The sequence below is a fragment of the Podarcis filfolensis genome (genome assembly GCF_964270895.1).
Source record: "Podarcis filfolensis genome assembly, chromosome: 5".
NCBI lineage: Eukaryota > Metazoa > Chordata > Lepidosauria > Squamata > Lacertidae > Podarcis > Podarcis filfolensis.
Window position 1 is genome coordinate 83,222,707 of NC_139608.1, and position 18,169 is coordinate 83,240,875.

The following is an 18,169-nucleotide window of genomic DNA, read 5'->3' on the forward strand; positions in this document are numbered from 1 at the left end:
ATGCACTGGTCTTTGATGCTGTCATGATAATCAGGTTTTCCTCATTTTGCTCTATGACAATCGTCTGCGCCACTTCACGTAATAGACAGAGTGACATCAGAGTGGCTCTTTTTAGCATGGCTAACACACACAAAAATAGCAACCAAATTGTATTGTGCCTGCAATGTTACCAAGGTTGCTACCTCCTTTTTGCAGCACATTGGGTACTTCTTCAGCACCAAGCAGGGGGAACAAAGTACAGAGTAAAAGACAAAGGCTTTCATGATGTAGCAGTTTCCTGCTCCTCTTATCATTCTTCACTGTGTCAGCATCTTGAATGGTGATTTTAGAGAGAGCATTTGAGTGTGTCTGGACCAGTACCCTTGTCACATTTGATTTCAGAGTTATCCCTTGCTGTTCTAGAAAAATCTCTGTGCCTTTTCAATCTCCTCCTTCTGCATATACTAGGGATGGAAGAGAAATTCTTTCAGGTCACATTTTAACATGAACTCTACCTACTCTGCAATTCCTGAACCAATAAGCAAACCAAAACATTTATCCTTTGAAACTCACAGTTCTCTTCTCCAACTGAAATATTTGAACACAGAGATATGCATATACACACACCAACACATACAGTATGCAAAAAAATGCCTGGATTAGGGAAAATGTGCAGATTTTTTGAAAGAAAATTTTGCAAATTGATGCAAAAATGGGAAAAACTGAGCATTTGGCTAGAAAAAAAAAGAGAAATCAAAAGCTTTTCCCATTCCAAGTTGATAGAGCCAAAAACTTTCACTGTTTTTAGATGTTATTGTTTTAAAATGCTTTAAGTGTGTTTCTAATGTTATTGCTTTACTACTTTACTGGGCAACCTTAGAAAAAGGGGCAGGATAAAAGTTTGTTTATTTGTTTGTATTTATATCCCACCTTTTTCTCCAAGGTGACGTACATAGTTTTCTCCTCCTCTTCATTTAAACCCCACAATGTTGTGAGGTACATTAGGCTGAGGGGCGGAGACTGGCCATAAGTCACCTAGCAATCTTCATGGCCAAGTGCGGATTTGAACCCTGGGACTCAGCTAGGTTGGTAAAGAAAAAGTGTTTTATATGTGTTGTATATGCATTATAACACTGCAACACCAGATGGCGCTGTGGAGTTCCATTTCTGCCAATGCAATTTCTCAACGTTTAAAACACGTTTAACTGAAACACTTCTTTGATGTGTCTAGATGCAGCCCTGGTCTCCCAGCTCTTAGTCTGATCCCCTAACCACTACACCACACTGGCTCGTGTGTGTGTGTGTGTGTGTGTGTGTGTGTGTGTGTAATATAGCTTCTGGATTAATTCTAGAGGGACCTGCCTATACAGGTTACTTCCAGGCAGTACTTCGGTTACTCGTTTATACTACTGACAGTAGCCCTTCACACTTTAAGGAGTGCTGATACAAAAGGCCCATTATTTTCAGGGACAGGGGAGTTATAAGATGCCACCAGGAAGAGAGAGCTGGAAAGCTCCTATCAACATGCTGAAAATCATGCATAGCATTTTTTCATTCCAGACCCTATTTTTCTAAACTGTTTGAAATAAACCCATACTTAAACACAAGAAAGCGTTGGCACCCTCTGAAATTTCTATCAGAGTTTTCAATCAGAACAGCTTTTGATTCAAGTGAGAAATACAGGCAAGCATCTCATATTGGATGATTTTAGAACAACAAACTACCGTATTTTGAGCCAGTCCTACGGTGGGTACCATGTGCATACAGGAAGGAATTACCGTATTTTTTGTTCTATAAGACTCACTTTTTCCCTCCTAAAAAGCAAGGGGAAATGTGTGTGCGTCTTATGGAGCGAATGCAGCCTGCACAGCTATCACAGAAGCCAAAACAGCAAGAGGGATTGCTGCTTTCACTGTGCAGCGATCCCTCTTGCTGTTCTAGCTTCTGAGATTCAGAATATTTTTTCCCTTGTTTTCCTCCTCCAAAAACTAGGTGCGTCTTGTGGTGCGTCTTGTAAATTGTACAAGTTTGTTAGTTACTTGACGCAATCTGTGTGAACAAGCCACGGGGAAGAGAATTACAATAAGCTTCAAATACTTTACGGCAGAAACAAAATCTATATGGATGGATAAGCAAAGGCAAATCTGTTTAAGAAAAATAAAATTACATGCACCAAATTCAATGGGTTAGTTTTCGGCAATAAAAAAACACCTCAGTATTATGTAAGGTGGAGGAAATTCCCCCTCCCAAGTTTCAGTCTTTTAAAAAAAATCTAGAAAAGTATGCAGAAGAGTTGCAAGACAGAACGTCTTCGCAACAAGATCCAGTATGTGTAAACATCACTTTATTTCCCAAGGAGGGGGGGGAAGGCTACAACTGCCAGTTGCAAACACCGAACAAGATAAATCAATTAGCTTGCTAATTTCTCCCCCCTCTCATTTATTTAGCTCTGCACTGTATTTGTCATAATTGACTATAATTATGTTAATTACTAACTCCAGTATAATTACTGTATTTGTCATTTAGCACACTGTGTACCCAAAGCAAATCTGGCAATTGTCGGGCATCAAAAAGAATGCACCATCCTCCAGGAGGGGTTCACTCTGAAAACTGGCTGGTATACATTCAGCAAATGAAAGGGCAAAGGAGAATTTCATGCAATGCTAGTCTAAAGCGCTGGTTCATTAAGGATATTAATTTTCTGATAACTACACATTTAAGCATGACACATCAGAGAGTACCTACAGGATTTAGCAATTATTAATGCGTGACAGTTTCAAATGCTAAGTGAATCAATTAAACAGCAGCATTCACAATTTGAGAAGAGATAACTGCTTCATAACTGCCTAAGACTACAATTTTCACATGACAAAAAAGGGCCATTCAGGCTCCTTCAAAGCCTGACAGGTCAAAAAAGAAGTTTGAAACAAAAGCACCTTATAACCATCATCTCTCCTCTTTACTTGTCAGATCAAGTTTGCAAGTGTCTCTGCTGAAATGGCATCGCCATGCCAGCTGACACAAGGTGATTTTTCATGTCTTGTCAAAGAAAATCTTTTATTCTATTTGCTCCGCATTAACATGTTACGTTTATTGATCAAGCCCCTTCTGCAGCCGCAGCAGGGCACTGGGCTCTTATGCCTAAGGGGGGCTTTGATGTCCCGGTGACATTCCAGACCGAATAATGCACATACTAAATGGATTTCATGCAGAAATGTGTTTGTGCATGACAGCTACATTAATAACAGCCTCTCACACTGATAAATATGCAATTGCCACTATTAAGATTTACCCAATTACAGTGAAAATATTCCCAGTACCTAATAAATGTACCCATAAAGAAAAGTTTTAACAATAGTGCATTTTTCTCACATATTAAAGTGAATGAAGATTCATCTTAAGGACTATAATGAGAATGTCGTGCTTTATCTTAAATCTTTCTTTTGTCGCTACAATAATAAGCCACGCAAAGAGATGTAACAGGGATGGAGTAAGTGGTGTCCCAGGCAAATCTTAAAAGCTTGAAGGTACCTGCAAAATGGAATCCAAATGCTGTCTGACACTTCAGCAGAAGTAGCATTCACAAGTGCATCCTTGTGAAGAGAGTTTTGAGTTCTGACCTCAACAATGGATTGACTGGCATCACCCTTGGAAAATCATCAACCCTTCTTCCAGCTGTCTTCTAAAATTATTGAGCACACCCTAGAGAAAATTAGGAGTCTCTCTGAACTGTTCAGATATGCAGATCCACCACTGACAGACTTGCATGCATGAATGAGCCGTAAAAGATTAACCAGCAGCAGAGATAAGCCACCTCAGACAGAAGTTTCCCATCACCCTATTGTTTATTTAAACTCAGTATTTTCCAAAGCACGCTGTTCACACATTCACCTGAAAGTCACCAATTGTTCTGTTGGCATCCGTCTGTCTTGGGAGACAGTGGAAGAATGCACATTTTGGTCAAACCATTGGAGAGTTACAGCACCTGCTATGGCTGTAGAGACCAATATGGGAGATACATGTTTTACTGCAGGTGGGCAGATGAAGGCATCCAAAAAGCATGTGGGAACCAACCCTAAAGTCTATTGGTATTGGCAGCAGACAAATAGATTAGGGATTCTCTCTAGAGAATCTCAAGGCAACTAAGTGATATGCCAAACACTCAAATATTTCATTTGAAGACTGGCCATAGCATTGCACCCTACCAACTGCATGACTGTTCACTCTTTGGCAGCTTAAAAGAGGTCTGGCAACCTCATAGCATCATAATTTCACAGCTGTCTCTTGAAGCTGTATGTTTTAGTTTCCAGTTCTCCTTTCTGTTCGAGCAATACTTCCATCTCTCAGTCAGCAATCATCTCATTTACCGAGATCTAGGAGACTTAAACTATGGGTAGAACCTAAAGATCTACCTTAAACAGTCTCAGATTTTCACTATTTGGGTCTTTGAATTGCAAACTCCCCGAGTCACATCACAAGACATTTTTGTAAAGGCCTCCCACTTCAAAAATTGTTTGCCACTTCAAAAAGTGTTTGCTCTTGAAACAGCAGCTGCTCTAAGGACATATCCCAAATTTCGTTTGAATCCAATATATTTCTTGAACACAAGACAAAAGCTGCTATGGGCACATAGAGCTAACAGCACATTTTTTTTTTTTTTGGATCCTTGGCCTCTGTTCTCATGACCACTTAGTGTCCCCAACCTTCTCTGGGTTGCACCCCTTGTCTCTCAAATATATTTTTTTAAGCAAAGCAGAGAATTTCATGCCTTTATCAGCTCAGTTCATATGCCCCATATAGCTAGTGCAAGATACAAATGAATTTTAGGGTTTTTTTCTTGTTATGCTCATCAAAACATTCAACGTATTCAGCTGCCTTCTCTCCTCCTAATTTTTTAAGTAGGCAAATGTGTCAGAAGATTGTCAACCTAATTCATTTCAGCTACTCCATTGAAAGCAAGGTCTGTTTACTTCCCCTAGAATAATTAGATGGAGGAATCTGCATAGCTGCTGTCAGTAATTTTACCTTACATTTTTCTACTTAAAATTTTCCAGGAACCATGAGAAATCTCTCATTAAAACCAGATTCTCATAATATTTCATGCTATTTTAAAAATTACATTTAAAGATTTATATTCACATAGGAATTACCATAAAAACGAGAGAGAGAGAGATGACAAAAAGTCCTTAATTAATATAATCATTGCTACTCAGAAAAGAACCCAAATTGGAACAATGGGAAATGCAAGCTATTTTAATTTCCATCAGCAGTCAGGCGGATGGAAGGAAGAGTGGGTAGGATTAGGAAGGACTGTGAAGCCACTTGGTCAACAGAAGCTACACAAGCCTATCTCAAGAAATCCACAAGAAACAATAAGTACAGGCAACAATGACTGCATTTGTCCTGGCCCATCCTAGCAGATGCAGTACTCAGCTTACCAATTTCATTTTTGGCAAAGGCTTTAATGTATAGGTCAGTTCGATACACAAGCCAGCGTAAAAAGCATTCAGGTTAACAGCTGTCACAGCTCTCTTAAGTCCATGGCTAGGCAAAAGCTAAGACATTGTCCCAACATTTTATATGCCCCCCAAAGCTTTCCTTTGGAAAAGTGGGGCAGACACAGTCATTTGTGCAGTTGGCGTCCCAAGCCACAGGATGGGGCAAGCAGACAGGCACTCCTCCAAGTAGGCTGTATTTGCAGAGTTTGTTTAGGATGGCACAGTCATCTTCTCACCCTTTTTGACAGGGAAGGAGGCAACAGGCTTGGTTCACTGATTTTTCTACAAGTACTTTGACGAAGATGGGAGGCTCTTCACTGGTGAGAGGCAGCACAGGGGTTACACAAGCCAGCTGAGATTATGCTTGGTGTGTTTGGTGACACTGGGGCAGACCTCTCCTCTGACAATCTGCTTGGCCCCTCCCTTGGATCCAAACTAAGATCTCGTAGCATATTGGACCCCTTCCCAAGATCCTGTTCCTCTAGTTCCCCATTTTCTCCCTATTTGTCATCCCCCTCTGACCAATCCCACCAAAGCAATTTCACAAGACTCATGACAGCATGTATAGTTGAATGGAAATCAGCGAACCTTGGGCTAACATCTTCTCTTCATGTATAGCAATTTATCATAAGTGGTGAACCACAATAAAAACCTGTGCTTGATCCTAGTTTGAAGGCAACCTGTGGTGTGAAGAAACCATTGTGTGCCAGATTCATATAGAATGTCAAAGTACAGTTTGCCAAGAAACTGGAAGCCAGTTAGGAACAAAATAAATAATTCTAGTTGGTTGTGGAAATGAATAAGTTATATCTCTTTACTTGTTTCTCTTGAACCTGCAGAGCTGCCAGATGAAATGGACTAGGACAATATGATACTGGGTGGCTCTAAGGCACAAAAAGGCACAAAACTGACAGTGTGACAAAGGGATAAGCGAGTTAAAATCTGTAAAGCCCTCTTGGTAGACTGGGAGGGCTGTTCTTATGCCTTGAAAACCAATCAAATACAGCGGCTGAAAAATGGTGTCTGAGGACTTGGAACTGAAACTGAAGGACAAAAATTGGAGGAAGGGAGATTGGCCTGAAGGGGATTCCAGAGAAAGATGAGATGGAGTGTAATGGTGTTTGCCAATCCAAACTTTTTCTATGGTTCATTCAAGCAAATCATGGCATCCATGAAGTTGGTATAACTTGATAGAAAAAAGACTCTCATTGTGACCTGTTTTGACCTTGGTACCTTCCTTCCTTTGCTGCCCGCTTATATTGCAACATTGCTGTCTGAAAGCAGCATCCATTTACTCTGTCATTTCAAGTAATAAAATTATCTTTATTTATTTATTTGGTGCATGAACTTCTTGTGAGCATAAGGTCAATTGTAGGAACACATAACCATAACAGTCACATGTTTAACTCCAATAAAAATCCTAAACCTCTTGGGAGTTTGTATGAGTCCTGGACATGTATGTGGATTTAGACACACCTTTTAAGGGGCGGATGTACCTCAGTTTCTTGTGGAATAGCATGGTCCTGAGTTCACTCCTCTTTCTGACATACACAGAATGTGTGCATAGAGTACATGGCACCAACTCTCACTCATCTGACACACCCAGGGACACAGCAGTGCAATTTGAACACCATTGGGTCAAAGAAGCAACATGACCCAGATCATTTTGACCATTTATAATAGCCCTGAAAGAGGAGGGAATTCCCTACTGCTGTGGGTTCCCCTTCAAGTTGGTAATGCAACATAAAGGTAAATTATTCAGTATGGGTGATAAACAAACATAGAATTTATAGTAAACCTAAAATCTACATCTGCCAGAGGGCTCTGTGCAGACTAATTGATAACCCCAACAATCAACCCTGCAGCTCCAAGAAGGGGAGAAAGGGCAGGCTGCAACCAAACCCACATTTTGGATATAACAGAAATCTGTTCAAAGAATAAATCAGGATTACAGTGCTGAAGCAGATGCATGATGAGAAGGCATGATCCCAAACCATGGTTAAGCAAGTTGGGGATGTTACATCCAAACCAGCCCAGATTCTCTTAAAATAGCCTTCTTTAAAAGGAAACATGAAATAAATAGAAACAAGTTGAAGGCTTTACTTATAAGCTCTGAATTGTGACCAATATATACATTAAGTTAAAGGCTTTCTTATCCAAGGCGGGGGGAGAACATGGAGTGGGGAAATATATCTGAGGTTAAATACTGCCAGGATCAGGAACTAACACCATATTCATGCGTTCCTTCCTCCCTGTGTGTGCTCAGTTTAACTGAACAATTTCTGGTTTGATTAAACCAGTTTGCTGTTACACATCAGAAAGAGAGGTTTGAGCAAGAGCTCCAAACAAGGATTGCAAGTAGAGTTCAAGCCACAGTTTGTAGAATTAAGATTGTGACATGCAAGTGCAGCCAGTAAGTTACATATAGCATTGATTAGTGTGGGTTTTCTACTAGAACCAGGGACTAGAAATTCATCGCAAACACTAGGATCCAGGAGATATCATTCTGTAGGTCACCAAAATAATCCACTGAGCCCATTCAGGTGGACAGCATAGTAATGTACGCTCTCCAACTTTAGCCCTACAATGCTGTCTTAAATGATGACTATTTCTGATGACCACTCATTTAATATCCATTCCATGAAAAAAAATACTGATTGCACCATTATCTTGCTCCTAAACACACATTTTACTCAGAAGTAAATAACTGTTTTTATGTCCAAGTATTTGTGCATTGGATTGTAGCCCTAGCCTTCAAGTAAGAGATAGTGCTTTGTATCCTGGCATATGTACAGAGAAAGGCATACAAAAATGTATCTCTTAGCAAACATAATTCTGCCGTGCAAAAGGCATATAGAATATATGGCTTTTAGCTTAAGCGCCTGTTGTTAAAAGGCTATATTTGGTTGTAATCCAATACATTCCTATTGCTACAGCAACCAATTAGATAGGTAAATTGGCACGCTTGTTCAAGAAATACATTTCATATCTGAAAATAGGAAAGTTGAGTTTAAAAATTATTCTAAAGCAATCCCACTCTGGAAGAGACTCAGCAAAGTCTCAGACAGTTCAGAGAACTTAGCAATTCCTGATCTGTTCTGAGAACACATTTTCATTCATCTCTTCTTTCAGCAGAAGCAGATGAAAAATAGTGCAAATTTCTTGTACAATGTAAGCTGCATCCATTACATTGCAAAATGATACTTGCAACTGATAATCTCCTCTTCATTCTTCTTCCAAAGAAATATCCAAAGAAAGTGTTAACCATAAACTCTTTTCTGCATACAGACTAGCTCTATATTAATGCACTATTCGTATAATTGGGTAAACAATACATCAGTACAGAAATTGATGACGTGTAGTAAAACTAATGCTTTCTTTAAAAAATGCAAAAGGCTTCATTTGTGTTGCTCCATGGTCAAACCCAAAGCATGACCTACCTTAACAAGTTGAAGCTAAGATCCAGTCTTTTTGCAATGCGTCCATAGTTTCTTCCTAGGAATGCTGGGATTTCTTTGCAATCTTGACCGATATAAGATACCTATAAGAATTAAGGGCAAAAGAGTTTAGCAGCTGGGTGATTTGCGATCTTCAGACATCTATTGCCTTGAAAATCTAGATATGCAGGAAACAAAATGAAAGTATTCACCCAATTGTCAGGACAATAAACTGCTAGCACTGTTGAGATTAGTCTAGCTCCACCTGTCACATTATGAATCTGTTTTAACAACTTCCATGGTCAGCTCAAGTTGGATATTTTGCAGTTTCAAGAGCAACTTATTTACTAAATTGTAATTAACTTTTCCAGAGTTAACAGCAGAGTATCTAAAAGAAAGCATTTTATAGTATCCTGCTTCATAACATCATTAGTGTAGTGCCTCAGTTTTATTGTCTAGTTTATTTTGTTCAGATGCCAAGCACCCTAAAATTTGGGAGTAAAGGGAGAGGGTGAAGAGGAGACAGGCAACATTTCTTAGGGCCAATACACATTAAAGTATCTTGAAAACAGTAACAATTTATTTCTATAGTTCGTTTTCATGTGGTCATAGTACTTCACTTAAATTACCTCAGGATATTACAGATGGAAGAGATTGAAACGGACAGATAACAGCCTGCCTAAAGCCACCTTAGTGTGTTCACAGTTGAGAAGATTTGAATCGAGGGCTTCCTGGGTCTCTTAACCACTATGGGCTGGATTGGATATTACAGAGCCAGATCTTTCCCCTACACCTGGTGGAAAGCAGGAGTGTTCGTACCTTGCCTCCAACACCAATGGTTATCCAAGCAATGGAAAAATGTTTCAGTGGGGCCTGCATGCAGAAAATCCAGTGAGTGTAAGCTCAGAAGACACTACACAATTTTATATGAGAAATCAACTGTGTAAAGTGAATCTGTATGCTTTGAATTTTGCACCTGTAGACCATAAGTGAATATTTTATTAAAACATGGATAAACAATGGTATCTGAGGTATATGCATGAGCAGCGAGAGAAGGCGCTCTCTCACCCCACCATTGCACATAGGAGAGTGATCAGTCTGTATCATCCAATTCAGCCCAAATTATGTTTGTCTCCCAACTGTTGTCTTTCTGTCTGCAAACCTACTGTACAAATGTAAAATGTAGAAACAGTAAATCAAGGCTCTCACCTGGAAACAAAAATGTGTACTCGTTCCACACCCAGCCTACCAGTAACAACTCTGCATTAGTACACTGTCATATCTGCAGCTGGACCACGACAATGGGTTGTAGCCAAATAAATTCTACTCAAAGTAGATTCACTGAAATTAATGTACCTAAGCAAGCCATGTCCATCAATTTCAATGTGTTTACTCTGAGTCTGTCTATCACTGAATACAACCTAAAGGGTTCTCAAACAGAGGGGAGAAATCAGGCAGCAATCTTCAGGAGAGCTCATACCATAATACCCTATCAGTTAAACATGAACCTAACTGGACGAGACATCTGGAGTGTGGCAAAACAAGAACGGGCCTTTTCTGCAGTGGCTCCCTGCTTGGGGAATGCTCTCCCTAGGGAGGCTCACCTGGCACTTTGTTGCACATCTTTAGGCACCAGGCAAAACCACTCCTCTTCTTCCAGGCCTTTGGCTGGTTAAACAATATATGGCCTTTTAAACAGTGGGAGGTATTGCTTTTGTTTCTTACTGTGTTGTATATTTTTGTGCTTTTATATTGCAAACCTCCCTGTGATCCTCAGGTGAAGGGTGGTCTAGAAATTTAATAAATAGTAATAATAGTAATAAATACGAATCACAACTATGTGAGACAGTTGAAAAGAAACTACTATAGTGTTTCGTACCTCCCAGTGTGGAAGGAAGTTCCAGAAGCCATCTTTTAAAGATTTTGTTTCTTGTAAGCAAAGAGTAGTAAGTGGAGCATTTTTCTGTTCATGTACTTTTGTTTTCATCTACATTGTTTTTAAATATACAAAGTGAGTATGGGAAAGCAGGCAGGCACGCTGTAAATGTTTCAAATAAGTATCTGTTCTCCGAAACCAACCTTCGTGTATTTACAGCCTCCCACCCTGTTCCTTTCGCAAATCATCAGGTGCAAAATTCAGGCTTCTGTCACTTTCAACGGCTACATTCCAACTACCAAATTGCTTCTCTTTAACTTCAACCCTAAGCAGGTGTTACATTTCCAGCAGCCCCCCGCCACCAATGCACATTAAAACAAGCTCCTCCTAGCAATCAATGCCTATTAAAGCAAGATTTTTAGTTAACAACATCCCAAAAAAAATTTTTTTAATTCAATCTTTATTGGTTTAAAAATCAACATAGACACACAAAGAAAACTTAGGAAAAGGAAAAGGGGAAAAAAGAAAACAGAACAAAAAAGTACATCTCTTACTAATAAAAAATAAAATAGAACAGTACATTGTGAATATACATCTGTCAGAGCTGCCCAAGGTCCCAGCTCACAAAGGACCAACGCCACTTCGTTGTTAAATACGAAAGTCTTTATTGAAGTTCAGTTTCACTTCCAGAACCACAGCGTGCAGCTCTACGTCTCAACTTTCAGACCGCTGATGCTCCGTCTGAGTCTCCTCCCCCCATACACCAGTTTAAGACTCTAGCCTTACTCCACCTCTTCTTCTGTTCTTTCCGCCTCTGGTTCCGCCTGTCCGTTGGGGTCTCGCCCTTTCTAGACTCTTCTGATGCTGAATCCCCTGAGCCTTCCCCCTCCCTCCGGCGGGCTTTAGGAGCTGGTTCCCCATCCGGGTCTCCTGCTGTCCCCCGCGCCTGTACATTTGAACTTGGCGCGCGCGCCCAGCCAGCAACTTTCCTCCTGACCGTTTCACTGCTGCTGTCACTGCTTCCCCCTTCGGGGAGGCTAGCTGCAACTGACCTCCCCTCCGTTGGAGGCGTGGTCAGCCCTGACTCACCTTCTCTCCCCGCTGGAGGAGACGCTGGCCCTGACACATGTGACTCTTCCCCCCCACTACGCTCTGGTGGGGAAACTGGTCCTGATCCCCCGCTGCTGCTTCGGGGTTCCCCGCTGGCTCCTTGTTTCTGGTGCGTTCCCCCTGGGACCCCCCTTGCCTTGACCATCGGCGCCCCCTTCTGGGAATCTTCTGATTCGCTGGAGAAGCTCATGGAATCTCTCGGGCCACTGTCATACTCCCCTACGCTGCCCTCGGATTCTTCCCCTTCGCTCTCCATTTCCTCTCTCCCCTGTGCTCCTGCTCCTGAGCCCCTGACAACATCAACATCAAAATTTAAAGGAATACTGATTTCCCATAGATTTCGCACAGATGTTTACAGGAAGATGCCAGACTCTTAATAAAGATAATACATTATTGCCATACATAATAACTTACAAGATTAAAGGAAGTCCAATCTTAAGCTCTCACATACAGCAGTTATTAAACAATGAATGGTGTTGCACAAGACACACTGAAATTTTATCTTGCCACACATAAAACAGTTGAAGTTTTAGCACTTAATCAGAAGCTCCAATGAATCCATATGAGCTCATCCCTCTATAGCAAACCACTTACATAAAGTTTCAGAAAAGGCTGACCGAGTGCTTTTTGGAAATTGATGTATTTGCAAGTTTAATTTGCGATAACTCCCTATTTAGTCCAGAAGAATTTAAGCAGCAAAGCAATGTCTATGCTTGATTCAGAATGCACTCTTTAAAGAACTTGGTCTTAGGGAGTTCCCATTTGTCTTTTAAGTTTCCATTTCTTCAAATTCCAGATAAGAACAAGAAAATAAGAGTCAGGCAAGTTGTGTTTGGATGATATTTCATGTTCTTCAAAATACAACCTACTCTACATGACAACTTGCCACCGCATCCCCTAACTTTACAAATCACCCTTGTGGTTCAGCTGGTCTTAAAATGATTGCAGTCTGATAATGTAGCACTTCATCCCCTTTAATTCATCCTTGCTCAGTAACTTCATCTGAGAAAGAGATAGTCAACTACAGAGAAAATAGTTTTACTGTGAATACATGAGCTGAAAAAATAAAAAGCTCAGAGTTCATTCTTGCAATTTCCTCTCCCTTCTCAAGGCATCTGTCATCCCTTCCTTTGCAATAAATTCTACTTCAGGACAAAGGCTCGCTTTTAACAGTCTCCAGAAAGCAAAAGGAAGAGAGATTTCAATCTAATTATTTGGAATCCCACTCCAGAATCAGTAAACATTTTCCAATTGTCTGCTGCCATTCACCCTAAAGGATCCCAAAGCTATTTACAAGACACATGTGCATGCAGAAGCATTTAGATTAATACACACAAAAATATAACCACTTCGGGGCTGGAAAAGACAGCAGCATATTTTTATCATCAGGAGAAAATGCTGCACATAAACTCCCTCTTTTCCAGTGTCAGTTTTCAGATTTCCAGTTGCTTGACATAGAACAATCTCAAAGAGCCAGATGTTAGGCCTCCTATACTTGTGTCAAAGAGGACCTCCCAATTAAGTTATGGTTGAGTAAGGGGTTTGTTTGTTTTCCACACTGTATTTCCTGGGCAAGAATTTACATAGAAGGGGTACAACTGCATGAAATAACATGCTTTTCATAACCAATCCCAAAGGCGAACCTTGAATATCTTATTGTTAATGGATATGCTAGTAGGTCTGTGCACACATATGCATATCTTATACACATATTCACTGAAAGCAATAATCTGGGAAATTAGCAATACTGTACAGTGGTACCTCTGGTTACGTACTAAATTCGTTCCGGAGGTCCGTTCTTAACCTGAAACTGTTCTTAACCTGAAGCACCACTTTAGCTAATGGGGCCTCCTGCTGCTGCCGCACCGCTGCCGCACGATTTCTGTTCTCATTCTGAAGCAAAGTTCTTAACCCAAGGTACTATTTCTGGGTTAGCGGAGTCTGTAACCTGAAGCGTATGTAACCCAAGGTACCACTGTGTACTGCTTTGAATCTTTACTGGAGAAAATTGTGTGCACATAGAGAGGATTGCATTGGCTATGACATGACAGCCATTACATAACAGGAGTTACAGGTGGAGAAGCTTCCTGGGACAGTCTGAGCTGTATCACTTAAGCGTTATCTCAGAGATTAGTCGAATCAAAAGAGCATCTTTATTCTTGATGTTTTTATGGATACTTTTTGCTAATTTTATTCTTATATTTTCATTAAAACTTACATATTTTTATTAAAGTGTTCATAAATACGTTCATTAATACGTAAAAATAAAATAAAAATATGTTTCGTTTTTAGCAAGGTGCTCTCACCCTCTTTGGGGAAAAAGAGTCCAGCTTTGCCCTCTCAGGAAATGCAAAAAGGTGCTTGATTTAATTAAGGCAATATATGCTTGCCAGCTGGGAATCATTAACTCAGAAGGATAAATTAATGATGGAATTATAGGCACTGCTTACATTAGATATGGCACTGGACCAAAGTTAACTGGGGTAGGATGCACAGGAGGGGGGGAAATCAGTTCAATTTTAAGTAAAAAGGACACCATTACATCTCATTACTCAACAGATGGTGACACCTCTGTTAAACAGCATCCAGTCCCATATTTAGTGGGCATTGGCAACACACCCTTATACAGGTTTACTCAGAGGTAACATCGCACTGAGTTCATGGGGCTTACTCCTTGGTAAGTGGGATTGCAACCTTAATCATCTTCCTTAGAAGTGCGGGCAGGGAGAATGATTCTACTTGCCATCACACATACACAAGGCTCTTTGGTTGATACAAGCAGATGAAATGGCTGTTTGGAACAGAGCGGTGCTAGGTAAACTCAGTATTTTCTGCCAACAACCACTGCTCTTCTTGGCCAGGAAGACATTTCATGAAAAAGGAAGTCCAGCAGAAGTCCAACAGAAAGTAGTCCCAAGACCCCATGGGGCCAATTCAGTTAGTAGGATTGTACTACTAACAAAATATATTATTAAAAGGTGAGATTAGGGGCTCATTTTACATTTGTTATAATCAAGAAACTAGTTATGAAGCATAAAGTTAAAGAGTCATAATAAAAAAACACTGAGATAAGTCATTGTTTGAACACTCTAGAGTACCATAAAAGTGCTATTACAATTTCCCGCCACTAAATACATATCCATTTCAGAGTACTTTGTACTTCAAAAGGGATGCATAAAGCCTCCAAGGAACAAACACTTGCACTCCCTGCCACATCCAACCACAACTACCACAATTATATATTCAAAAGCACTGGAGTAAACAAACTTTCTGCAAAACCAGCTGTTTCAAAAATACACGGGGTCACCTAATATATACACCAAGAAAAAATGCAAAAAAGTACAGCCAGCCCCCCCCCCAAACCCAATTCAAAGTCGAAAGAAATGTTTATTTCTAGTGTGGATTCTGGCCCTGTTAAAGCACAACCAAGACTGCAATCCTATAAACGTTGGCCTGGAAGTTGAATTTTCTAGGACTTCTGAGCAGACCTGCAGAGGATTGCGCAGGGAGGCTTCCGATTCAAGCAACTATTCTATTGTCTGCTCCAGTGATCTCAAGTTAGTAAATCCAGATAAAGACAATAGCTAGTTAATAACTGCTGCCACATCATTCTGTTTGCACAACTGAAATTGGCCTGGTGAGGTCCTATTTGAAGAGTGAAGGCTCCACGTGGCATAAAAAACACTAATTTATTTCTTTGACCAAAATGTTTTGTTGGTCTAACTCCAGTCCAATGAGAGTTTATAAACAGGTGCTTTAATCTCAGTGGCCCACCAAGGATGTCAGAACTTACACACTAATGATATTTCTGGCACTGGGGATTTGTTTATTTTTTATGTCCATGATCTTTAAGCATTTGGTTCAAGCCTTGGTTGACAGGATGCCACTCTTATGTTTACACTTATAAGCGCCATCTCCAACTCCTCAAAAGATTCCATCAACAGTGCCCCCGAAAAAAATACACATCACTTGGGAAGACAGGCAAACTAATGCCAGTGTATTGGAAGAAGCAAAGATCACCAGTGTCAAAGCAATGATTACTCAACATCAACTTCGTTGGACTGGTCATGTTGTTCGGATGCCTGATTATCGTCTGCCAAAGCAACTACTCTATTCTGAACTTAAAAATGGAAAACGTAATGTTGGTGGTCAACAAAAGAGGTTTAAAGACTCTCTCAAGGCAAATCTAAAAACATGTAGTATAAACATTGACAACTGGGAAACACTGGCCTGTGAGCACTCCAGTTGGAGAACAGCCTTTACCAAAGGTGTCATGGACTTTGAAGATGCTCGAATTCAGGATGAAAGGGAGAAATGTGTTAAGAGGAAGGCATGTTTGGCAAACCCTCATCACAATCAACTCCCACCCAGAAACCTATGTCCCCCCTATGGAAGGACGTCTAGATCCAGAATTGGCCTCCACAGTCACTTACAGACTCACTGTTCAGACCATGTTCATAGAAGACAATCTTACTCAGCTATGAGTGATCACCAAAGAAGAAGATGATGATGACGACGACTCAGGGGACAAAGTAAAGGCCAATGGTTGCGAGGAAGATCTTAAAGCAATGACAAAGTTAGCTGGGCACTGCCGTGCCTAAAGACAGAACCACCACATAACAAAAGCCACCATTTCATATAGCTCTTTAAATAATCTGTTTGAAAATCTGATGTTATTGGGTGAAGCAATTCTTAAGAACTCCAGTTCATAACATGCATGCTACAAATCAGTGAAACTGCCCCATGAGTCCAAGCAGGGCTTCCATATATGTAGCAACACAAAGGGGAAATGCTAGCATCATATAGAAGTACAGCAACAGAAGTAGTGTGTACAAATGGGACCCTGTACCCTGGCACTAGGGAAAATTCACTGCACACACAAGTACTTACATTCCACTGATACTCGTGGAATGTAGATATGTTTGCATTCCCACCCTGATCATGTTTACTTACATGTCCTAGAAGGACTCACTAGTTTCAGTAGAATTTGTCCTCCATGAGAAAGCACTTAGGTTTGTGATCTAAGTACTTTTATATAGCAAAAAATCAGACCAAGAAAGAAAGCACAAGAAGAAAGATTAGCAGAGACTTATAACAGCCTGAAACTCTGGGGTGAAGTTTATCTGACAATTCCTTTAAATTAACCCAGATTAGTTCCAGCAGCTTCTCCACACAACTGCTGTTCCTCTCTTCAGAAGTTGCCTTGACTTACATAGCACAGCTGTGTGGCAGGTTTACTCACAGATTTATTCTTACAATATCCATATGGTTTTGCTTTCAACCATGTGGATATTAGAATATGGGAAAGCTGCCACACAAAGAAGTCTCAGAAATTGCATGGACTTTGAATGATTGGAGAGCACATCCAGCCAACCAATTTACAAGGTTCAGTGGGCACCAAGTAGACTGAGACAAGCTGTCCCCACCAAACAGGCACTTTGTGCAGGGATGTGCTGAAGATCAGCATGTATTCTAACCTTGTAAGATGCACAAAGGGTTAATGGGTTCTTAAAAATACCGAGTTCCCCTGCAGTCAGAATGTGTGTCCAACTTCACTATGGCCAAAGTGTGAGGCAGGGGAAGTACACTAGGAGTTTATTGTCAGTAGGAATTTGGACTCAAAAGAAAATAGGCAGGACCTCGGTGGTATGCAATTATATGATAGAGGAGCAGACTTTTAAAGCCCTGGAGTGTTTGGCTATGCAGATGAGTAAGCTGCAGTTTTATCAGTATCATTATCGCAAATCTACAAGTAGGACTATTGACATCTGTTAAGAAAATAGCACCCAAGGCTACTTCAGAGCAAAATAGTTCAAGGATTTAGAAGTTTGCTCCTTGCCTATATATAAATGATGAAGTCAGAATCTGAAGACAGCAGTCACCCAATGCAGTAAAGAAGCCTTCGCCCACCTAGTACCCTCTCAACTGCTGGACTCCAAATCCCATTAGCTTCAGCCAACATGGCCAATGAGCCAGATTTATGGGAGTTGTAGTTCAATAACAGCTGGAGGACACCAGGGAAAGCTGCAGGAGATTAACCCCACACTTTAAGTTTGCCCACAATGATGTACATCTCACATAAGTATGGTTTGACCGGAATTTGGGGAGTTTTCACCAAAGTCTAAGAAAAACTCTGCACCATTTCACCAGCTACATTGTGCAACTGTGATGTGGAGAGTGGCTTACATAATTTGTGCTGGGGTAAGTCCAGCACTCTGTTCTTAAAGTGGCCAACCAGATGTCTGTGGGAAATCCACAAGCAGGACCCA

The 18,169-nt window shown here is 40.6% G+C and overlaps 1 protein-coding gene across 1 annotated transcript in view; it reads right to left on the reverse strand.

Annotated features, from left to right (window-relative positions):
- LRMDA (leucine rich melanocyte differentiation associated) overlaps positions 1-18,169 on the reverse strand; it is a 746,646-nt gene that overhangs the window by 721,696 nt on the left and 6,781 nt on the right. Inside the window, 1 exon segment of the mRNA XM_083614913.1 lies at positions 8,918-9,018. Within this exon segment, the coding sequence (XP_083471039.1) occupies positions 8,918-9,018 (101 nt within the window).